Below are 25906 nucleotides of genomic sequence, written 5' to 3' on the forward strand. Positions count from 1 at the left end.
CTGAAGATGGCCGAATTGGCCGAAACGTTGGACGTGTGAATGAAATAAATGTTTTGAGACTATAATTTGGATAGTGTTTTTGAATTATTTAGTAATTTTTTTTTTCTTTTAAGAAAATAATTTGTTAACTCTTTAATAAACACAAAAATATACAGAATATAAATTAAGATTAATCAAATTTTATAAGTAAATTTAATTAAATAGAAACATATTATTAGCGCTTTATCTTTTTAGCCCTGATGGAGCTATATAAAGTGGGGAAAAATGTCGACAAATAAGTAATTGTCAACTATGTTTGTTTTCTTTTAACCACACCCCTGACTGTCTTCTGCATAATCTGAAATTATATCATTTAATTTTAACATTCATCATAAAATATTTTTTATACAATTAAAACTTTTACTCTGTTTTACCATATGGTGTCGATTTTATCCATTTCATTCCAAAAATTATGTTATCTAAACTACAGTTACTGAGTAAAAAGTCTTATAACATTATATTTAAACAATATCAAGCAATATTTGTTACCTTCCTTATGTCCCTTTAGCGCTAAGTAATGTTATTTACTTTTTGGACTTATCACTAAGGTTATATGCTGTTTGGTTACCTCTCTGTTGATATATCACTATTTTATTTAATTTTGTTTTTTTTTTTGTTTATTATTTATTTTTTAAACATATTTAATCATTTAAATTGAATATTAATGTTTTAAATTGGAGAAAATATATTATTAGATGGTTTTACTAATTCCATCTGCCTGTACTTGTATGTCCGACCTATTTATTATCTTGGCATAATAAGGTGTAATCAAGTTTTGTAGTTTACAGTTTTTAGTTATGTGGATTGGCTCTAAGATTATTCTGCTTGTCGTGTTTTATCTCATGTCTACTATCGTAGGATTTTTTGAAATTAAATTTATTATTCAAAGTTATGCTATGGTTTGTTGATGTTGTTCAGTTTATATCTTTAACTGATTTGTTTTATTCTAGTTTCTATTTTTTTTTTTTTTTTTTTTTTTTTTTTTATGTTTCACCTTTATATATTCTTTCTTTGCCGAGCCTCTATATTGCATTTTTTTGGTCCAATTTATTTATTTTATCTTTCATGTTCGGTAATTGACATTGCTGCTTGTTACTATTGTATAAACCGGTTTTTATATTTTCATGGTCGCATAGTGTTAAATTATATTCTAAAAGAAATTTTTCATCTCCTCATCACAATACTCCTATTTTATTTAATTTAGCAATGTTTGAGTATATATCATGCGTCAATGCAAACATCACTCAAAAATTTAACTTCTGAGAAATTTGATTTCTAAGATTTTTATTTTATAATAAAATTTTTTTTTACTGTACTATTAAATTATTAGATTATAATTCACAATGATATATTCCTCTTCTATATTTTAATATTGATTTAAATGATTTTTAATATAAGACAAATGTTTGAAATACATTTTTCAAAGATTAGATTTTTTGAGTTATGTTAGTAATTACATAGAGGTTGTAAATAAATAGATAAAATAGTTAAGAAATAGATAAAAGAAGAAATAGATCGGTTCTATTATCATAAGTGTTTTTTTTAAAACTAACTGGTGATAACGAAAAAGTGGTGTCATTTTTTTTTTTTTTTTGTCTTCGGTATATAAAACTTTTAAAAAATATTGTATATAACAACATAGTTTTGAACTTACATTTTTAAAAGTCTTGTATAAAAGTTAGTTTCTTATTTATATCAAAACAATAGTTCTCAAAGTTTTCTTGTCAATTTATCGTTATGTTATTCTTAAGACATCCTTGCAAATCTATGTTAGTAGTAAAATTTAGATTTCTAGTTATTGTAGTGGTTTCTGTCATCTTAATATGATCATAAATTTTTTAAGTCTAATAATTGTTAATGGTTTTTAAATTTTATTTGCCTTATTTTTTTGTAATTTGTGAAACTGTAACGCTTTCAATTACAATCGGTTCAAAATTTATTGTATGAAGTTTCAGTACACAAATTTTAGAGACACAAATCGAAGATTCGAATGAGGAAGCTGGGAAAGTCTAAAGTAAACAAATCACTAGTTGATGTTTCACCAATTCAAGCAGCATCAAGACAGAAATCAACTAGTAAAATATGTACGAGAAAAATATGCAACACATCTCATATCAACTATCCAAAATGTTGAGTAAAAAATTATAAGGTGTTGTTGAGTGATTAGCTTTTTTCGGCTGATATGTCTTTAATTTGAAGTGTGCTGGATTTGGACTTCCTACATGTGATATTTGTGATTTATGTCCTGATAGTACCTCTATTGGTGAAACATTAAAAAAACTGCCGAGTTGTTTGTTCATTTGTCACTTTGGTATGAAATTGTGTCATATCATATATTTTTTATATTCAATATCAATAATATGTGTCTTAATCTTTAACAAAATTTTCATTTGAAGTTTACTTGAGACTTAAATATGAAATTTTGTTATAGAAAATCTCTATAATTGATTGCTGTTTTATTTTTTTAATCTCACATATTCGATTATAATTTATTGGTTATTTTAGCTTCATCTATTACTGAAGGTTGTACTGGATCCCATTTTCTTTACAAAGTAATTACTCTGTTCCTCAAAACGCTTGGCTAATTTTATAAACTAATTTTTACCAAATGTTTTATCAGAAACCTCTTATTCTTCAATCTCTATTAGGTTCTTGCAGATTCCCACTGCAAAATATCTCTTTTTTTAATATTATCTATATATTTGCTCTACTTTATTATGAAATGAACCACAATGTTTTATAAATAAACCTATTTTGATTTTAAAACTTAAAATAAGAAAAGAAATATGTTTACAAGGTATTTTAGCATGGTTAGAGGATTTGTATAATTCCATTTGTAGATAAGTTTTTATAAATAATAAAGAGACTGGAATCATTAAAATAAATCATAGCTTTGAAATTGACATTTTTACTTTAACTACTAAATCTTACTAGTTACTGTAGATAGTATATATTTTAATGATAGATTTTTCTTTTTTCTTTTTTTTTTTTTTAATCCTTGTTATTCTGTCAATTTTATTATTATATCCCAGATTTTAAAAGATAAAACAGACTACAAGTTATTTAATTGTCGAACGTTATTTGCTACATAAAGTTTGTAAATAGGAGTGTTAGGCACCATTGGTATAATTTATGTAATTCCTTGTCATAATTCAATAGAAACATTTTTTGTTATTTTATTAGCTAATTGTTTAAATGAAGATAATTAATTGAATAAAGAGGTTAATTTTATTTTATTGAACAATAATTTTTCATTTTTTTTAATGAGAAATTCACTTTCAGCTCCGAGGGAAATAGGATTGCGTAACAGCCCACGTGATGATATTTTGAAGTCTACTGGGATAGACGACGGTTTCAAAGGAGAAGGAGCCGCTTGTGGTTATTCCGTTGTTGCTGTAGCGCATCAAATGATTGCTGGTGAGTTGTTTTGATTATATTGTGTATTGCTTTCGTTGTGCTTACCATCTAAGCAGTGTAATGTTTAAATTTAAATTGTTTCCTTTGTTGTCAATGAGAATTATATTCTGTGATGCCATTGTTTAGTTTATTTGCTTTGAATGAAGAAGGAGAGTTTGGCATAAAAACTAACCTAGTTTTTTTTTTGTTGTTTTGTGTTGAACGGGTCCCTTCAATCATGACACTATTTTTTTGATAAACATTTCCTTTTGAAGGAAAATAAACAAAATTGTTTATAAACAAGTGTTCTTTTATTTGTGAGTAATCATTTCTGTTTATTTAACTACAAATTAATCTCTTATTCCGTGTTGCATCAAGCTTGTTTTTTTTATCTGTAGAATTAACGCATGTTGTTGTTGGAAAAAAAAAATGATCAATTATTTTCAATTTAATTCAGGGGTTTAAATAGTCATTTTTCACTGAAGAAGTATTAGGTCACAAATATTTTTTTTTATTTGCTGATATAATAATCACTTCATGATTTATATCGCAGTAAAATTAACTGTTAATCACAGGTATGTGATTTTAAAAATTACATATTACAATTATAGTTGAGAGAAAAAATGCTTATCAGTGAGTAATCACTGAGTCGAGAGTTATATCTTTATTTTAAATACAATTTTATTTTTATTTTTTTGAGAATTAGTGTGGTAAAAAAACTATTATGTATTTCATATATATTGTTTTATTTTTTTTGGGTAGTTACCTTAATACTTAAAACATTTTTATTACTTTCATATTAAGAATGTATTATTAATGTTATATTAATATTAAAAATAATTGATGTATGAAGGTAACTCATTATCCCAGAAGAACAAAAAAAATATTTATGTTTATATAAATATAATACCTGTGAAAAAGAAAATTACTTAACCAAATATATTATCTATTAAATACTCCAATAAATTTGATAAGTTTTAATAGAACTTAATAGGTTAGTATTTATAGTAATATGCCATGAAGTTAAATTTTACTAAACCATTTTAAAATAATTTTAAAAAAATCTCTAGATAGGTGACGTTATTTAAGTGTGAAACAAACAATCTTTTTGGTTTTAGTAGTAGTAGCCACAAACAAAGTCAGTTAGTTAGTTTTGTTTTGCCAAACTTATTCTTTTTTTTTGCAATTTATTTTAACCACCGGTTAATCTGGAGAGAGAACCACTTAACCAGTTAATCTGGATACCCAGTCAAGTTGTTCTACTATAGTTAGTAACATTAATTTTTTTGTATGTTATGGTTTAATTATCTAAATATTTGACAAATTGTTCTGCTTTACTTGGATTATTTTTTGAATGGGTACCATTTATCAATTACTATTCAACAATTTTTTTGGAATAAGCACCATTTTTCTATTACTGTTCGAAAAATTTGAAATTGTGAAAATTTTTCTTCTTTATTTTGATGTTATGAGCATGAACTCATTTTTTTTTTTAATCTATTTACTAATACATTTTTTTTCTAGTATTTTCTTATCTCTTTATATTTGTAATTTTACCTATTTAGTTCAATAGTTAGCATAATTAACTATTTAATAACTATAGTTGACTATACTGTTTAATTATTTAATTTAACTATTTAGTTGGAATTGTAACCGAATTGTTCAATATACCATGATTTTTACTTATAAATTTCATCTTATACTAAGAGTTTACTTTTTTTATTTTGTAATACCTGTATAATATTATAACTTCTAATTTTACTAACTCTTTTAGTTATTAGTTGAAACTGTATTCAATATAGAACAGGAAGCTATAATTTGGAATATCAAAAAAATCTTATAATTACTTCCAAGATGCTTTTTAATTTTTTTTTTTTTTGGCTTTGCTTTCACATATTAAAAGTAGATAATTTTTGCATGCTAGAACGGAACGGTACAAAAGACGAGCTTTCCGTACCGAGAAGCCAACGGGCTAGGAGGAACAGCAAGTCCCTCCCTGCCAGCCCGCTCTCTTCGCCGAAGCTCTTGAGAAAGAATCCATATTTCACCAACATTCTTTTTGGTACGTATTTTATAATGTTTAATTTAATTTTTTAATTTTTTTTTTTTGCTTTACTTTAGTGGATGGTAGTGCCTTAGCTTACGATGAAAATAGTGGAACTTTCAAACTTATATTTTGAACAATTAATATTGTTTTAATTGGGTTATTCATTAATATTTTATAATTTCATGTTGCTAATTATGATGAATTCATCGCTAAATAGAAGTGTTATAGTATGTCTAAAGTGAGGTGGCTATAGGAAAGGAGCTTGCGCACTCCCCTTTCTAGCTCCTCATCCCCTCCTAGAGAGAAAAACACATCATTAGAAAAACATGTTGCGCCGCCCAAGTTCATTGGACTACCTTATGCACAGCATACGTATGACTAGTGAAGCACAATTAATTATAATCGTATTAATAAAAATAGTCACATCATATTTTTTTTTTTTAATGTCACATTATAAAAATTTCTACATTGTGTACCTGATTTATTAATTTTTTTTATTTTTTCCATCTTTTTATCGTTCTTTAAGTATGTTTAATTTTTATAATGTTTCAATTTTACAAAGTTGAAACATTAGATCCATAAGAAACACCTCCTACCGGGAACAAAGTCTGGAACAAAAAATTAGCAAACGTAGGTCTAGATAATTTTGATTTTTTGATAAAATATGGAGACATTTCATGGATTTGTTTTTTATAATTTATTAGTAATATGCCATATATTCAAATTACTGATAAATCTTTTAGCTTGGTTTCTTAATATTATTAGTTTTTAAAATATTTTTTTCAGAAAGATTTTTTTTTAGTTATTTTTTGTTATATATATATATATATTTCTAAATTTGACCTGGCTATCCTTGAAACTATTTAAAACAAAGAGTATGCTATTCACAATCATTCTGTTTCTAATAACCTAAGTACAAAGGTCAGTGTAGATTGTTCTTATCAATAGTTGACATCTTATTTCTTCAGAATGATAACCCCAATAAAGAGGTTATTGTGATATCATTATGTTCCCTGTGAACCATTTTGTAACCATTTAATAATAGATATTTGAAGGTTCAAAGTTTAATCTGAGATTATTTGAAATATATGACTTGGTCATTTTGTGTGTATTCCACTTATATATTAAAAGTTATACTTCATATATAAATGCACATAAAGAATTATTATATTTTTACTTATTTAATTTTAACTTATTATTATAAAAGTGGTATTCATGATGTTTGGTTTGACATATTAAGTATAAAAAGTTGTGTTAAATGGAGAAATATTTCCATCTTTTAGCACGTTAAAACGATATGACATTCAACATGGTTGAGAATCTGTTACTAGGTCTGCTAAATGTAGAATGACATCACGCAACAGACCAGCTGATGTCCACACCATTTTGTCTGTTGTCGTTTTGATAGCTTAGTTACTCGTAGGTCATATTTGGTTTTGTTTTGGACTTTTTTGAAATCTAATGAGGTATTGGATAATAATAAAGTAATGGGGGGGGGGAGCACTAGAAGAAGGAACTAGGAACAAGTGAGGGGGAGGAAAGATTTTATGATCTCGTAAAGATTAAAAGGATGCATAACAAGGTGCTCAGAAAATCTGCTCCATCTTAATAGTTTATTGATAATTCTGATTTTGGAAAATATTCTGCATTTAAGATATTACATGGACTTCTCACAATGCTGTACTTTTATTATTTAGCGTGTTAAAACTTTTTACATTTAACATAACATCATGAATACCCCTTAAGTTTAAATAGTTATACTTACTTGTCCAGCTTATATCATGATAATCAAACCAAATTTCTATTTTAAAAAACAATTTTTTTTTTATATATTTTCTTATTTTTAATGCTCTCTGGAGGAGGAGAAAAGAAGCGAGAATTGTCACAAGGTATACTGATCACATATAAGTGAAATTATTGTTATAATTGCTTATATATCATTATCTCATTAAATGTTATTATCTGGCTTTATAGAACTATAGAGAGAAATAAATCACTCGGGTTTTCCTTCTGTGGAGATGTTATACTGATAACAGTTGATAAATTTTATGATCTCTTGATAATTTGTTTTTAAAATGTAGTTTGTTTCATTTTATAAATGTTTATGTTTATTTTATTATTATTATTTAATGGTCAACAGACCATGGAGGCCTAAATCCTTGCACGATGTATTTCCTAATACATCACGCGTTTCTTGACGTGGTTTTCTATAAAGGGTGGGTTCGTCACTCCCACGCCTATTTTTTGTGAGTGCCACCCATTGGCTAACGGGCCTCACAAATGCCTGGGGGAGGTTGTTAGTGAGTTTTCTGCTTAAAAAAAGCACGGGTGGATTCGATTTGACAACCTATAGGTTGGTAGACTGGCACGTTACCACACTGCTACCGTTTCCCCTGGATGGAAAAATGTTTATGTTTATCTAAATGAAATAATACCAGTTTTCATTAATTTTATTGAAGTGATAAATGATCTAATTTAACAATCAAGGCACCATTGTTATACATTTTTTAAATCGATTAATCTCATCGTCTATTCCACTTGAAGAAAACTATTGATTAGTTGTCGTATAGTTATAAGGTATTTCTAGTTCAGTTATTTCTTATTACAAAATATATTTTCAAAAATTCTCTTCAATCAATTGTTGACATATGTATATATATCTACTATTTATACATAGCCTGGTGGCAACTAAAAAGAAATAATTTGTTTCTAACCTTAATAATATCTATGAAAATAAGTATATGTGAAGGCTTTTTTTAAAAATATTTTTAAAATCCTCTTACAATTGAGAATACTTTCTAAAAACTACTATAGGGCAACTTCTTATGACGGACACCCCTCTATAACAGAACCCTCTTTTAACGGACAATTATATTAATCTCCCAGCAAACAAGGTACAAATTTAATTCATTTGAACCCCTCCTGATGTGGACACTAATTTTATTCCCCAATCCTTTCCGTTTCTCTATAACAGACACAATTCATAAAATATGGATGTAATCCAGAATAGACACCTTCTCGGTGAGTTAGGCGCTCTGCTACTTACTCCCTGAGACCCAGGTTTGAATCCGGCTTTATATATTATTATATTGGTTTGGGATCCTCCCTGGCTTTATAAAATAGATACCCTTAGAGAAAAACATAAGGTAGGAGTTGAGTGTGATCATGAACAAATCTCCTTGCACAACCATTGTTCAAGAAACAGTACTTCCTCACAAAGTACTGGATCCCATACCCTTCATAGGATTTTAATTTAATTTTTAAAGAAATATCTAGTTATTCTGTTGGCTGTTGGCCATCTGTGACTTTTCTCTGAGACGACACGCCAAACTTCTTCTAATCTGGTCCATTGTCAAAAATTACTACAGTGTGATCTTTTTAAGTTTGTCACACCGTCCACTAATTTTCAAATTTGTATCCTATTAAATGATGTTTGTGACGAAATTTGTCGATTATTTTTTTAAATAGTATAATATCTTATTATGTTTCTTTTTTTTTTTTTTTTCCTGATTTATGAGGTGATATAGTTTAATTTCACTTTTGGTATTCTTCTTATATTAATCCATTCCTAACAGACAACTCTGTATAATGGATAAAATCATCTTCTCCTTGAGTGTCCGTTATATAGAAGTTTCATCTGTATTTAAATTAATTATTCTATATAAAGCAAAATAGATTAGAGGATTCTGAGGATTGTAAACTGTCAGGCTTTTGTCAGAAACATTAAGTTCCATATGGCATCTATATGCATCAATATTTAAATTATTTTCCACAAAAAAAAAAACTTATAAATTTGCTTCCTGACTATCAGAGGTAAGGAAGCTTTTAACTCATGCAAAGAATAAAAAATATTTATGTTCTCAGATTAAAAAAATTCAGGCACATGTTTTAGTCATCAAGGAACAAAGTTGGTCTTGTCTCTATAGTATAATGTAAATCTGATTTTGATACCTAGTTGACTTATTATATATATATATATATATAATTGTAAATTCTTTGTTGTGTACTAATGTTAAAATATTTGTATTTTAAAATAAAACTAAGTCAAATGTTATGTTTGCTAATGGAGGCACATTGTTTCTTTTAATTACAGGTTCAACTGATAAAATGTCTGGTCCTGCGACACCGCCTCAAGCAGGTTCGATAGACGGCTCTTCCGACGATTTGTCTCACACCCATCGAAGAAACTTGAACGATCATGAAACATCTCTGGTCCAGCATGCACGTTCGCTCAGGGCAAAGCCGTCTGAACTCCGGGAAATGAACTTCTGGTCTCCGACTTCTATGTAAACTTTTTTCCAATCTTCAAATCACGTATGGAATAATCTTCACTACCCCTAATTGTATTTTTATGATATTTTTCTAATGTATGCAATATATTTTTTTTTTTTATTGATAAGTACTGTTTGTATTGATCGCTTATACACATTGTTTAGTGTACTTAGTGATGGATATTATGCAAGTGTGTTTGTTATATATTTTAGTGTATTCAGTTTTGGAAATGTTATACTTTATTTTTTATTGCACATTGTATGGCCTGTTAAAAATTTTCATTGTAAATGTATTTTTGTATCTTTTTGAATTTAATTTTATAGTTATTTCAAACCAGGCTATAATGAAAGATCGTAATTTAGTTAATTTTTTTTTATTTGACTTAGTCTTAGGTCTGTCAGTTTTTATGATCTAGGATGTATCATTTATTCTTTATTTAAGAAAAATGTTTAAAAAAAAAAAAGTTTTTGACAATCTTTTGCAATATAAGTGGGGCTTGTTTTTTGTTGCATATGTCATTGAAGTTAATATTATATGGTTCTGTAATAAGTAACAAATAAATGTCTAGATTATTTGTTCCTTTTACAATAATATTTAAGTTTTATTGTGTAATTTAGAATTATGGTGGATACTTTGTATGTTATGGATAATTTTTGTATTAATGGATTTAAGGAATTGTAATTATATTTTAAACTGAAGAAATTTAAATGTTTATGAAACTCAACAGTATTATTTTTTATTTTTATTAATCCATAGTCGGAAAGATGTAATGAAATTGAAATATAATGTAAGTTATTTTCGAGTACCTTGTTTCTTTATATTCTTAATTTCATATATCTATTATTATTTTTATTTACAGTTTGGCATGTGAATATACAAGTTGTAAATTTCATTTTCTGTTTAAGGTACTGTTAGAGAAGCCAGTTCTTATGTTGTTTTTTTTTTTTGTTTTTTTTTCTAAAATTCATATGATTTTGTCCTCTTTTGAATAAAATGGTGGTGCCTAAATATTCTTTTTTTAATTTGCCTAAAAACTTTTACTCATTATTTCTATTAAAAAAAGCTGTATACTATATATATAAAATTGCTATCATGATAAAAGTTGGGATCATGCATAAGCCTTCTTAATCTTTTTTGTTTTCAAACTATCGAGTCAGCTTTTCAGATGTTTTGTGTTTTCACCATTAGAATGGTTTCAGTATTATATTTCTTTTGCTATATGGTGCCTAGAATTGGAAAAAACAAAACATATAATTTATCATTTTTTTAATTATCAGGCACTGGAACCAGGAGTAAGTTAAATTTATTTTTCTAATAACATTATATACAATATATTTCACTCTTCCTCTAAAAATTAACTGAAATAATATGTCCTTCATCTTCTGTGTCACCTGATCAAAAGTCATGTAAATAAGGCAACAGAAAATAGATCTGAAGATGTACTTCCTGTTGGTCGATTCTATGGAAAAAGTCGCTTTAACTTTCCAAACATATACCTGCCTTTAATATGTAATTTTAGTTTTGTATGATCCATTGTTTTTGAGCTAGGCTGTTGATAAACACTATTTTTGGAACTTTATTTGGGTTCAGGAAACCTCAAAAGGTTTTAAGACCTGGGTGATATCTAAGGCCTTAGAAAGCAAACTGTTGCCATGGGAGAGATGTGTTTTCCGCATGATCTAAGGCTGTAGGCTGAAATAATATAGGACGTATCTCCAGGGAACCAGTCTCTAAATGCTTACAAGAAGATCCCACTTGAGGTGGCTGGATGAATGGAGGAGATTTTTAAGAAGATGGGAATATTTGCCTGGGATAAGGGAGAGAGGTGGAGGTTTATTAGATAAGCCCAGGTTATATAGCTATAGTACTACCAGTAGATAATTGTATTTCCTCACATTGAACACTTCTCCTGATAATATGAGGGAGTGATGAAAATTTAATTTTGCAATTACTTATTTGTTATTTCAGTTATACAAAACATTATCCCATTCATTTATCATCTTTACTCATCATAGGTTTCAGATTAGCAAGGCCAATGTGGCTGAGTGAGTTGAGGCGTTACCTCGGTAACCTTAAAATCTACAATTATGTTCAGCCCTTTTATTTAGTTGCATTTTCTACTGTTTGGAGATTCAGCCCTCTGGATTTGGTTAGAAAATGTCGGTTATCTATAGGATAACATGGGGTAAACAAAAAAAGAACTATTAAGTCTTAATGTTTTGTTCATAAACCATTTTCAACATAAATATGCAGAAGACTTAACAAAATCTTATTCTTATTAAAAGAACTTGAAAAATTCCCACTTTTCTAGTATTATCACATCTGTAATGAAAATAAAACCCAAGATAAAGTGTAATATAAAATGCCATTATCAAATTTTATTTGTAACATATTATAAGGGTATTCATGATCTATGTTAAAGCGTGTTAAATAGAAAAACTCATGTTAAATCGAAAAAAATTACCTTCTTTTGCCGTGGTAAAACGAAATAACATTTAACATGGCTGAGAGTCTGTTACTTGGTCAGTTAAATCGAGAATGACGTCACACAATAGACCAGTTGAGATCGCCGCCATATTAGTTGTTGTGACTTTCAATACAGTTGTCAATTAGCTCATCTTCATTCTCTTCTTCACAAGTTTGAAGATCAATAAGACACTCATAAGCTAAACTTTCACACAAATTCCACTTTTCACTCACTCTAGGCATGTTGTAATTAATTACTTAAATCAAAACTGAAGTAAACAATAACATGAGGGTCTGGAAGGAAGGTTATAAACATAAAGGCTTATACAACAAGTTGCTGAGAAAATCCGCTAGGGACTCTTATGCATTTAACGTTTAACATGACTTCAAATAGGGCTGCTCACAATCCTATAGTTATAACATTTAACATGGTAAAACATATAACATTTAACACAACATCATGAATACCCCTAGTTATAACATTTAACATTTAACACAACATCATGAATACCCCTTATATAAACAAACATTGTTAAATTTTTTAATCATGATCTAAATGAACTAACAGAAGCTTTTAATTTGAAAGATACAAGACAAGCATGTTAATGAATGTTTGTTGTTTCCGTTGTTTACCAAGCGTTTGTACAAGGCTTGGATTTGTGGCAAGTGGCAAACCCAAGACTTGAATTCTTAGTCCTATAAGAATTTAAATTGAGGCTAGCAAGCGATCAATCATTTTTTATCTGTGCACTCTCAAATGAAGTTTAAAAAAAAAAAAGGAGATAAGGATATATGTAATGAGGTTATAAAATACTATGAAACTATGCAATAACAAACCATAAGTCTTATCAGTATTGATTTTATTGAGCTATAGGGAAATACCACCAACAAAAATACTCCTGCACTTTCCATTCTTTTTCACATCCTGAAACCCACTGAAGATTTGTTTTATTATTCCTTTTGCTATGTCCTGATCTACCTTTCAACAGAAAATTTGCCTTTTTGAGAATAAATTGTTGGGAGTTTCAAAAATAGTCTAGAGACCTAAAACATGGCGACAGTGTTAAAAATTGTTATAGTGATTGTTGTATTTCTTTTACAATTTAATTAAAAACTAACTTAACAATTGTAACATTAACTAGTAAGGTCTCACCCTCAGCTTTTTAAAACATCTGAGTGATAAAACAACCAATTAATGATAAGGCATGGAAATAAGGATATGTTGGCCTCAAGAATTATAACTGAAAAACATACTAATTTACATTCAGATGGTTTATCATTACTATAGAGCTCTGTAATTTGAAAATTACCACCAAAATTTGAAAATGACTCATAAATATAAGTTAGGACAAAGAAACTGCTAACAGTTAACTTTTCAAAAATCTCTGTTTATCATAGGTGTTTTTGTGTATTGTTTACGAGGCCTGTAGCTTCTAAACCAGTCCCATCCGCATTTTGTTTAAATGATTTTTTTTTTATTTTCCACTAGTTATCGATGCACTGCATCAAATCACCAAGCAGTATAGAGCAAGACCAGTTTTTTTCCAGTGAAAATTGCGTTCAAAACGATGCGTTTGCATTAGGGATGCGACATTGACATCGATGTTTGAAGTCGATGTATTACGTTTGTCTCAAGTTTTCATTTTTTTTAAATACAAAAGTAACTTAATAAAAAAAAAGAATTAACTGTATAAACGGATTCCTATCAACAATGTGGTGGGATGAGAAAGTACTTTCTACCTTCACGCTAATAACGGGATAAAGATAAATTAAAAGTCTGTTCCAACAACCGCTTCTGACTGTCCCGAGCATGGGTGGTACGTGTTTTTCCCTTCCAGAGCCAATACTGCCCATGTGCCGTGCAGTTCTGGATTATCAGAAGTCGTTGTTAGAACAGACCTTATGCTACTGAAATGGATGTTCAAAAACTTCGATTTATTGTTTGTTTATATATATGGTATTGTTTTGTAAGAACCCATATTTTAATATTGAACATTGATATTTTAAAATATCGATGTTTTGTTGTGGATGTCGCATCCCTAGTTCCAAAAACCACTTCTGACTGAGTGGAACTGTACAAAGCATGCGTAGTACGTGTTTTTCCCTCCTAAATCCTATACTGCGCATGCTCCGTGCTGTTCTCGATAGTCAGAAGTCGTTGTTGTGGAAAGGACTATATGTTACTGAAATGGATGTTCAAAAATATCGATGTATTTTTGGCGGTTTTGTAGGTATCGATGTTTTGTATGCATCAATACTTTAATATTGAACATCGATGCTTTGCTTCCGATATCGCATCCCTAGTTCCAAAAACCACTTGTGACTGTTCGGAACTGTACAGAGCATGCGTAGTACTGGTTTTTCTCTCCTAAGCCCTATACTGCGCATGCTCAGTGAAGTTCTGGATAGTCACAAGTCGTTGTTGGAACGGACCTTATGTTACTGAAATGGATGTTCAAAAAACTCGATGTTTTGTAAGCATCGATACTTTAATTAATATTGAACATCAATGTTTTGTTGACGATGTCGCATCCATACCGTGAAAATTGCGTTCAAAGTGATGCGTTTCTACTTCCATTGTTTGTTCACCTTTTCTCTTGAATTTTCACAAAAAAAAAAAAATTGGTATCGTTTTTTTTATACTAATTAAACTGTATCTCTCTTTTCTTCCAATATTAGGGGTATTCATGATATTGTGTTAAATGTAAAATGTTTTACCATGTTAAATGTTATAAGTATATCATCGTGAGCAGCCCTATTTAAAGTCATGTTAAATGATGAATGCATAAGAGCTCCTAACGGATTTTCTGAGCAACTTATTTAGTAACCTTTCCTTCCAAAACTTCATGCTATTGTTTACTTCTAAGTTTTGATTACAGTAATTTATTACAACATGCCTAAAATAAGTGAAAAGTAGAAGTGTAAATGTTTGACTACTGATAAAATTTTAAAAAATTCCAAAACACAAGACAAAAGAAAAAACAAAAAATTCGAGAAAGCTCAGCTGGTCTGTTTCGTGACGTCATTCTCCATTTAACAGATCTAGTAACAGACTCAGCCATGTTACATGTCATATCGTTGGTAAAAGTAACTTGGTAAAATATGGGAAATATTTCTCTATTTAACATACGTTTTTCGATTTAATACGCTTTAGCATGTTAAACTAAAGATCATGAATACCCCTATTATTATTCATTGTACTGCATTGAAAATGGTGGTTAATCCCCCAGTTTGGTTCAAAACTAGCTTCATCCAAAATACTCTAAATTCCCAGCAACATAAAATCACTGAATTAGTGAAACTACAGTGAAATAATCATGGACGTAAGTTATTTAGATACAAAGAACAAATATTTTTTTTTTGAAAAAGGTATGTCAATGGGAAGTTTTATAGCTTTTATGAAAATTTTCAAAATTTGGATGGAGCAAGTTTTGAAACTGCAGACCTTATAGCGTGATGCTATAATTGTAGTGTCAGATTACGCCAACGCTGATATGACGCATTAGTTATGCGTCAGCTGAGTAAACATCCCTCCCTATAGCAATATAACAATAGTACACAACCTATGACACGCGTGGCTTCAATGCCTTTTGAACTAAAATTACATTAAAAGACAACCTTGGCGCAACTTGTTAGCATGGTGATCTGCCAAGAACTATTTCTGATTCGATTATTTATTTTTTAATTGACCTGTGGATTTGTTAAATACTTTTCATTATTATTGCTTTTCAAGAAGTGAAGTAAGAAAGGTTCAGTACTGGGAACGCTGCAGATATTTCATAAATGTTAATTTTTTTACGAATCGATTTCTTCTATTGGTTTATTTTTTTCACTTACTATGTATCCAATAATTTTATAATTAGGGGCCGGATTTTCGTGCTGTAAAAAACTGCAATAAAAACTCTAAATGCTATAAAACACCAAAATTCTTCAATGATCAACTTTATCGTTTAATTTGTAATAGGGATATTCAAGATCTTTAGTTTCTTCATGTTCAAGTGTGTTAAATGGAGAAATATTTCCTTCTTTTAGCAGGGGTATTCATGATCTTTAGTTTAACATGTTAAAGCGTGTTAAATAGAAAAACTCATGTTAAATGGAGAAATATTTCCTTCTTTTACCATGTTAAAACGATATAACATATATCATGATTGCTAATAGGTCTGGTAAATAGAGAATGACGTCACGCAACAGATCAGCTGAGCTCATCACCATTTTGTTTGTTGCCGTGTTAGGTTACTTGCTCGTAGTTTGTGTTTTGATAGTGTTAGTATTATTTTGGATGTTTTTAAAACTAATAAAGCAATGGCTGACAATAATAATAATGCAATGACAGTTCTCAATTGGCTCATCTTGATTCTCTTCTAATAGAGCTATCTACGTTCAATAGTTCCCGAGATACAGCTTTTTAAATTGCTACCTTTCATAACGAATGCACTGAAAAATCACCAGCTAGTGAATTTATAATGAGAAATATCTATCTCAGAAACAGACGTACAGATGTCTATTAGCACTCAAATTAAAGCTAGTTTAATGTACTATGAAGTAGTTTAGACCTTTATCTGCGTAGGAATAGTAGTTTTCATGACATTTGCACATGAATATGAATTTTCCGAACAACTAGAAATCAACATTTTGTCAATTTATTTTGGGAAATCTATATGTCAAAAACCATTAGACGTACAAATGTCTATTAGCACTCAAATTAAAGTTAATTTAATGTACTACAAAGTAGTTTACGACATTTATCTTTGTGTGAGTAGTAGTTTTTATGATATTTGTACATGAATATGAATTTTTCCGAACAACGAGAAATCAGCATTTTGTTAATTTATTTTGGGAAATCTATATCTCAAAAACCATTAGACGTGCAAATGTCAGTTAGAACTCAAATTAAAGCTAGTTTAATGTACTATGAAGTAGTTTAGACCTTTATCTGCGTAGGAATAGTAGTTTTCATGACATTTCGAATATGAATTTTCGAACAACTAGAAATCAGCATTTTGTGAATTTTGAGAAATCTACATTTGAATTGAATCTACATTTGAATTTTGGGAACTCTACATTAAATCAGCATTTTGGGAAATCTATATCTCAAAAACTATTAGATGTACAAATGTCTATTAGAACTCAAATTAAAGCTAATTTAATGTACTATAAAGTGGTTCATGACGTTTTTCTTTGTGGGAGTAGTAGTTTTTATGATATTTGTACACGAATAATGAATTTGCCCGAACAACTAGAGATCAGCATTTTGTGATTTTATTTTGGGAAATCTATATCTCTGGAACAATTAGACGTGTAGATGTCTATTAGCATTCAAATTTAAACTAGTTTAACCATCTATTTACCCGACGTTTTGCTTTTTAAAAAGGAACATTTGATAAAAAATGTACTGAAAAATCAGTAGTTCGTAATTTTTTTTTTTGGATTTCTATGTCTCAGGAATTATTAGACATATAGATGTATATTAGCATTTGAATTAAAGATAACATAATGTGACCCAAAGTTGTTTACGACGTTTCGTAGGAGTTGGAAGGAGTTTTCATATATTTGACAAAATAAATTAGCAAGATGATGATTTGTAGTTAAATATATAAATAATTGACCATATTATTTCTAATTATGAAGAAGTTATTAACTATTTTATTTTATTTAGATCGTACCTGACTTTCCTCTCCATAATGATTTCTAGTTGTTCCAACAAACGTTTTGATTCATGAAAAACTATATTTCAGAAGCCATTAAACGTACAGATGTCTGCCAACTATCAAATAAAAGATAGGAGGAAGATAGTCTAGGTGGCGGTCAATAAAGGCATTAAAATAGTAACAAAAAACTATTTATTTTTAACCAAGGTTTGCAGGGCTTCGTGAGGGCTGATAAGAATGACGTTCTGATGCCAACTAAGTTGTCAGTCTGTAAAATGAGGCGAAACCTTGGTTAACAATAAATAGTTTTCTTTTACTATTTTGATACCTTTATCGACCGCCACCCGGACCATACTCCTACAATATACTTAATTCGGTCAACTATCTTCTTCCAGTACAAATAAAATATAGTTTAATGTACTATAAAGAAGTTTATAAACATTTTTCTTCGTAGGTGTTGTAGGATTTTTAAGAACTATTGAACGTAATTAGCTCTATTTGGGCTCATATTTTAGGAAATTTACTCTACTTTAAATGATGTTCTCTTAAGTTTTCTTGTGTTGTTGGTAGTTTTAAAAATGTAGTGCTCCCAATTAAAAATTAATGTTTTTTTAACGTTCTGGAACAGCCGCCGTTTTTTATTCCCCCTACCTATACTTAGCAGACTCATCAATTTTGACTAGTAATTATATATAGTTTTCATCAAAGTAATAAAAAATTGGGGTGAACTCTAACTGCCTTTTTTCTTCCCTTGGGCTCACGGACTATTATTTGCTTTAGAGCCTCCAATAATAAACATACCTTCAATTTAATACCATTTTTGAAGTATAGTTTAGCTGTCGGTGAAGTGTGCTGTAGATGAACATTAAGTAAAGATAAGATCGGTCATATTATATAGATATCAATGCCTTACGTTTGGTGCTCTTTCGTAACTAAAAATCGTTGTATGGAAACCTGTCTAAGTGCAGCTAATTGCAATATATCAGTCAGCCTTTTATAGAAGTATCAAATTAGTGTTTTCATGAATGGGAGAAGGATATTGCAAAACGTTAGGGACCTTTTGATACGACAAGGTCCCGTAGCCTGCAATTTGCACTGGATCGGAACCTTGTGTACTTGGCCCGAATAGCGGCGGGTCCTGCAGAGGGCGTGCGAAGATATTACGATTTAGTTCGCTCTCGAGGGCAATTAATATCGAGTAGAGGTCGACTAGGTCAGGGCGTCGCATCTCTGGCAATTTCCATCAGCTGGGGTCAGTCAGGGTCAAGCTGTAATCTATGTCTAGTCCTCTCTGTCGCATCGATATTATCATATTTAGCAACTGTCACTATCGATTGTGTACGGGACTCTAAAGGCCCACTAACAATATCTCTAGTACATGCAATATTTCAACAGTATGAAAGTATGAAACTACATGCCAATAGTGACTCTAAATCTTGCTGCTTTACACTTATTAAGTTATTAAGTAGATAATTAAATATTAACTTAATTTTAAGCGACCGACTGCTCTACAGTTTCCTTTAATAATGTTGCTCTTACCCCTGTCGAATAGATCTTACTGAACAAACGGTATAAACTTTCAATCCTTTAAAAAAGACCGATCTACATGTATCTGTTATGTATTTTTTTTTATAATTTATTTTTTGTTATTTATATCTGTATAAAGAAGGAGAAGCTAGGTTAGAAGCGAGTTGGGAAGTTTATCATGGAAGGATCGGTATTTGGTTCTGACTAACATATGGGACATAGAGGTCCTGATAAATGACTTGATTTGTGACGAAGTAAGGAGCATTAAGGATTTTACGAAGGATTCTGGACTGTAAGGATTGGATTCTGGAGGAATTTGATGGTTTAGTGGAGCCCCAAAGCTCAACTCCGTATGTCGAGATAGGCCTTATAATAGTCATGTAGATCAGTCTTTTGTAATGGATTGGAAGTTTAGACCGTTTGTCCTGTAAGTGCTGTACCAGTCGGAATCGTTGTGCAGTTTCCTGTCGTTTCAGACTTGTGTGAGGATTTTATGTCCGTCGTTTGTCCAGGTGAAATCTTAGGTAACAGATCTCTCCTACAGGAATTAGCGGGATATCATTAAAGGATACTGTGGGGCAGAAAGTCATGGGTTTACGACGAAGGGTAAATGTGATTTGATGGAATTTATTTTAATCCTCCAGTTTTGGCACCATTCTTCAAGGGTGGTGATGTAGGATTGGAAGGTTTAGGATTCAATGTTTCTTTACTCATGACAATAGGTATGTGCCATCAAATTAGACATAAAATAATGAAACATCTGCATAGTATTATGTTGCATAATAGTAATTTAAGAATGCTGAATTGTCACAATAGTTAAATAAAGAATTTGATAGAAATTTCTTTTTAGTAATGAATAGAGGTAGAAAATTAGGCATGGAGGTAATCCATTTGTTATCAACATTATCAGTATAACCTCAATAGAATCAAGGTACAATTGTGTTTTGTTTTAGGTTTTTTTTTTAAACGTGTTATTAAAAATTTTAATAATAGTATTCATCAATAATTATTGTTGTGATTTTATTAAGTGTACTAAATAAGGAGAATAGCTTGTGTAGCAAGTTCGAAATTATAGAAAATGGTTATGGTAAGGTAATTAATTAAGCTGGTGAGCAATAATTATCTCATATGAATAATGTGAAATTAGTTATTGTGAATTGGTGTATGACTCATGATATGGCGATTGGCCAAAACGTAATGGATAAATAAGGTAACTTGAAAAAAGCTTAGTCAGGTAAATGGAAGAATTGTTCACAACTCTTCCCGTCAAATGAATCTTTATTATTAAGACTAAATTTTATTAATTTTAAGCGACTAAGCATATGTAAAAAGAGAATTTAGTAACAAGTTGTAAGTTAGAATTTAGTTTGTAAGTAAACAAGTAGCTTAGAATTTGGTTAATTTTTAGGTTAAGTTGACGGGCAAGACTTATATTACTTGACACGTTTGGAAAGGCCCAATTTAGTTAAATGTATAAGTGGTCGGCTTCAATAGTTTTTGTGTTAAATGTTTTTTTTTTTTGTTTCTTTTTCGTATCCCTCTAGAAACAATCAATTGATAGGTTGCATTGCATATGGTTACTTAACTCAGATTGGATATTACCTTTTTCTAGCAATGGTACTTGAAGGTATACGGTGAAATACTTATCTGATATGAATATGAATTTTTATAATTGGAATAAATACAAAATGAGACCAAAATGCAATTTAAATTAAATTAAAAACAAGGCTGACCTGAGTGAGTGGAAGGTTATAAATAGTTTGTTTATATGATAGTGATAATGTGGATTAATTGAAAATTAAAAGTTTTAAATATTTATGAATTTTTAGAAAATAGGTAACTTATTAATAATAAATATGACTCTCTAATAATTGACCTTTCATAGGGTGTGTTTGACTTATAATTAATGGTCTGGGTAGAATAGCCTGGAAAACAATTTTTAAATTTTGATGTGAGGTGAGAATTTATATTGAAGGTATGTTATATTATTAGTGATAATGTTGTTGTTATAAATGTTACAAATGAATATACAATATAAGCTGTTAAATGTTTAGATTGTCCTTGGGGGTGGCTGAAATGGCCGAAACGTTGGACTATTGTTGTAATAAAAAGTGTTGAGACTATACAAGAAAACAATTTTGATTTATTTAATAAATACTTATTAGTATTTAGACGACATTAGAATTCTACTAGAAATATTTGGAGCCTTTCCTGCCCTGCCACATCGCATGGGGTGACTGATTGGAAGATTGGATTGAAGGTGTGTTAAACGTCGAAGTGGACAATAAATAAAATATAAATATGTTATTTTACCCCTGCGAGAGCTCTCACATTAGGTAAGTTTTCTTCTTTTCAGTAATTAACTAGAAATATAAGCGATATCATAAGTTACGGTATGAGTCAGCTGTTATTTCGATGTCAGCTGACTGAGGAGATCAGCTGATCGAGGGTATATAACAGATGTAACGAACACAATAAAGTCAGTGTTTTACAGCAGTTCAAGCGAGTTAGATCTTATTCCTTCTTCTCTTTTTTGACAGTTTGCTTTCGCCAATACTTAACTCATACTCATCCATATATAAAAGTGTAATATTATTAAGACTATCTAGAAATTACGTTGCTCCACTGAAAAATATATCTTATGTTTTAATTCAGGTATTCGTAAATTTCTATTACTTTTGGAATTGTACTTGTCGGTCTAGCTGTTTCATACCTACATACATGTATTAGGTGGGCTTCGACTTTTTTGTTGGGATCTACGGGTCATAATTTGAGAGATGGACAGACATTGGTTCAGATGTTCGTTAAAAAAAACGTTGCATGTTCAAAAACACGCTGACTAAACATATTTAGTGTAGTATTTTTTCATTATTTAAGCTCAAATTGTTCTAAAACAAATCTTGGAATATCATAAGAAATAAAACCTGTGTATCGATTTAGTCTTTAGCCCTTAGAATTCAGATACAAAATTTGTGTTGACTTGTATTAGAGATAGCAGGAATCCATCATTTCCAGGATTCAGCTGCTGTTTTCAGACATTTTTATTGTTATTTAATACGTAATATATTTGTTATAAATACTTTTTTTTTTTTTTTTTAAACTATCACGAGGTCATGTAATGAAGAAGATACTGCGAAATATTGAGGCGCAGAAATGTTAACCATTATTAATTGGCTCGTATAGTTCAACTATTATCTTTATCTAATTATTTAGTTCTAATAAAAATAAAAGTCTTACATGTCTCTTGAGAATGATACGTGATCAGCCGATCAAATTTTATCGTATCTTGTTTTTTTAAATATCTATGTCTCCATATGAGGCGCATTTTTTTTTTATTTTTGTATTTGATTATTTATAATTACCAATTATTACCACGCGACGTCTAGCATCGTAATATACTCCCTCGGTATTTATAATTATGAGAGATAGTTGACCGTGGATGATGAATGAGGAGATGGTTGGGGGTGCGGTCAATGAAAAACACAAATAAGTACGATTAACTTATTTTAATGTGCCGACGTTTCGGCTAGAGTTTCTAGCCTTCTTCAGGGCTAAAAACTAAACAAGATAACAACCACAGTAAGTATAGAAAAATAAAAAGAAAGTATAAACAGAATAATTTTACACATAAAATGAATAATTTTACAAAATAGAATTAATAATGTGAAGTGATGAGAGAAGCGGGAAATAAAATGTATACATAGGTAATTGAAAAAGTGGGTACAATAACATACTTAAGGAAATGAAATAAAAATAAAGTTATATAATGCAAAGAAGTATTAACATATTAGTTATTATTAATTTAAAATTTAAATATGAAAAGAAAATGAAAATGAGAGGAAGAAAATATATGTAACAATAATAGATGATAAAGAGGCAAATTATAAGTATAGTGTACAAAACTTATAACGCGGGTAAGGAAAATGGATAAAAGTGGAGAAAATAAGGGGAAAGAGTAAAATAAAGAAAGGGGAAAGAAAACAAAATAAGAATAAAAACGAACTGTTCCCTGGTAGATCGAACGCCTAATGGATACAGCGCTAATGGTGGTCAAACTAAGAATTAAAAAAGCCGTTACAACAATGACTAAGTGTTTTTTTATAAAGAAAACGTACTCCCTCGGTATTTGCTATATTTCTCATGTCCCGTAATATTAGGCAGGTGAATGGATGCGTTAGTCATAAGCTATGTATACACTACGCGTTTTTTAGCAAACGCATGTGACAAACGAGGACTATACACGAGAATTATTTCATAACTGTTTATAATAGGGGTATTCATGATCTTTAGTTTAACACGTTAAATGAAGAAATATATCTTTTTTATTTTTTTAGATTTTTTTACCATGTTAAAATGATATAACATGTAACATGGTTGAGACTCTGTTAATAGGTCTGTTAAATGGAGAATGACGTAACGCAACAGACCAGCTAAGCTGGTCACCATTTTGTTTGTTGTCGTGTTAGGTTACTTGCTCGTAGTTTGTGTTTTAATGTTGTTTTGGATGTTTTTAAAACTAATAAAGCAATACATGACAATAATAATAATGCAATGACAGTTCTTAATTAGCTCATCTTGACTTTCTTCCTCACAGGTCAGAAGATCAACAAGGCCAAACTTTTATACAACTCCTAGTTTTTACTTACTTTAGGCATGTTGTAATAAATTGCTTTAATAAAAGCTTAGAATTAAACAATAACATGAAGTTTTGGAAGAAAAGGTTATAAAACAAGTTGCTCAGAAAATACGCTAGGAGCTCTTATGCAATTAACATTTTGCATGACTTTAAATAGGGCTGCTCACAATCCTATACTTATAATATTTAACATGGTAAAACATTTTACATTTAACACAACGTGCATGATCTTTAGTTTAACATGTTAATGTGAATGGGGGCTCCATAAAGTAGACACTACTAGCGCCCCTTGTGGCGAAAAGCAAAACTTACTTCCTCTAACACCCTCTGTGGGTAGAAGATGAGACCAGAGACTTGAGGAATGAGAGAGCCGTAATTTTCTACAAGCAGTCTTTCTTTCTTCAGTCTTATTCAGTGAAAAAACAAAGAGTGAATAGAGACTGGAGTGCATCCTGGAGACAGGTAACAGAGGAGGAGAGAGAAGCATTGGAATGCGGAGAAAGTAGAAAAAAGGTAGCATGGAGTATGTCCACATCTTTTCACACATCATCATCATCATTTAAATCCATAGACACTAATCGAAATTAATTAACTATCTCTAACAAGACCTTAAGTTGAAGGCGCGCTTCATACACAAATTATTTTTATATTTTGCTTGACGTATTCCCTAGACTGGGGTTATTACTTTGACCCCTTCTAGCTTCGGTATAGTCGATAGTACTGGTACTGGTACTGGTATTTGGTGGGGGAACAAGTCCGGCAAGTGGGCCCAGTGGTCCTTTTTGCCAACCCCTGGCGGCTACCTAGGTTACCGCCGCGTACTAACCTAGGTGGGAGTGTCAAGATCTTCGGGATCGTCGAAAAATGAATGTTTAACTGCCCCAGGTGGGAATCGAACCCACGACGTTCCGAACCGAGCGCCCCAACCCACACGTCCTTATAGTTAATAATACAACCCCAGTAGAGAAAGTAACCCCAGTTTACAATAATATCCTTGAAATACGTTTGATTCAAAATATAACTTTTTTTTTAGTCGTGCCACTAATGAAACAAAGCAGTGACTTTCACTTTATTTAATTTTATTCTTAAATACTAAATAAATTATTATTTATTATTAAATATAAAATAAACACTTTATTTAATTTTTGTCTCCATTTTATAGCTATTTTGTTATTAATTCAATTTCCAGTAAATTTTATTTTATTTTTATCTAACTGCTTTTATTAATAACCAGAGAAATATAGCAACTCTTTTTTTTATCTATTTGGTAATTTATTTTCTGTTGTGATAATATTAATAAAAACTATGGGAGATTAGATCGAGCCATTTGATAGTTTAGTATAAACACTTTTTTTTTAAACCAAAGGTCAAATCTGAGAATGGAAAATTACATTACTGAAAATATCTGATACAAGAGAAAAATATAGTTTTGTTTACTTCAATTCAGTTCTTACTCATTATTGATTAGTATTTCTGTAACCTATATTTAGACATGAACATAACTATGCTATGATTAATTTCGCTGTTTTCTTTTAAGATTTATGTAGTTTTTGTTAACTAATCTGGATTCGGAGAAGCGAATATGGTAAATATTCTCGAGTATTTCCCTCATCATTTGGTCAACATTTCCTTTTTGTTTGAGGAAAAGTTTGATTTTGAATTGTATCATAATAATTTATTTAATTAACTTAAATTACAATCCAAATAAAGTTTTCGATCAATCAAAAATTTCAACAACTGAGGAATTGGTATGGAATTTGATAATATACCTTACAGGAATAGATCTCTATGATATTCAGTCGGGGAAAAAGTATTTGCACACCAAGTTTTTTTATTGATTATTGATTTAGGTTGTTAGAAAATGCGATTTAT

The 25906-nt window shown here is 30.0% G+C and overlaps 1 protein-coding gene and 1 long non-coding RNA gene across 4 annotated transcripts in view; one reads left to right on the forward strand and one right to left on the reverse strand.

Annotated features, from left to right (window-relative positions):
* Positions 1-10762, forward strand: part of LOC106678258 (uncharacterized) — an 18112-nt gene extending 7350 nt beyond the window's left edge. For 2 of the 3 annotated variants that reach the window (XM_067053458.1, XM_067053457.1), the window contains exons 4-7: positions 3322-3456; positions 5360-5497; positions 7342-7371; positions 9576-10762. In XM_067053458.1, coding sequence (XP_066909559.1) covers positions 3322-3456; positions 5360-5497; positions 7342-7371; positions 9576-9772 — 500 coding nt within the window. In that variant the 3' untranslated portion in view covers positions 9773-10762. The remainder of the gene's footprint in view (positions 1-3321; positions 3457-5359; positions 5498-7341; positions 7372-9575) is intronic. The other variant, XM_014416676.3, reaches the window with a different exon arrangement.
* Positions 10763-13063: 2301 nt separating this feature from the next.
* On the reverse strand, positions 13064-13393 carry LOC136797289 (uncharacterized). Its single transcript, XR_010845145.1, has 2 exons — positions 13340-13393; positions 13064-13264 (listed from the first exon to the last, which is right to left on the reverse strand). It is a non-coding gene; the product is annotated as an uncharacterized lncRNA (long non-coding RNA).
* Positions 13394-25906: the final 12513 nt, after the last annotated feature.

Source organism: Halyomorpha halys, unplaced genomic scaffold, assembly GCF_000696795.3.
Source record: "Halyomorpha halys isolate HHAL.00 unplaced genomic scaffold, Hhal_1.1 Scaffold131.1, whole genome shotgun sequence".
In the NCBI taxonomy this organism is placed as follows: domain Eukaryota; kingdom Metazoa; phylum Arthropoda; class Insecta; order Hemiptera; family Pentatomidae; genus Halyomorpha; species Halyomorpha halys.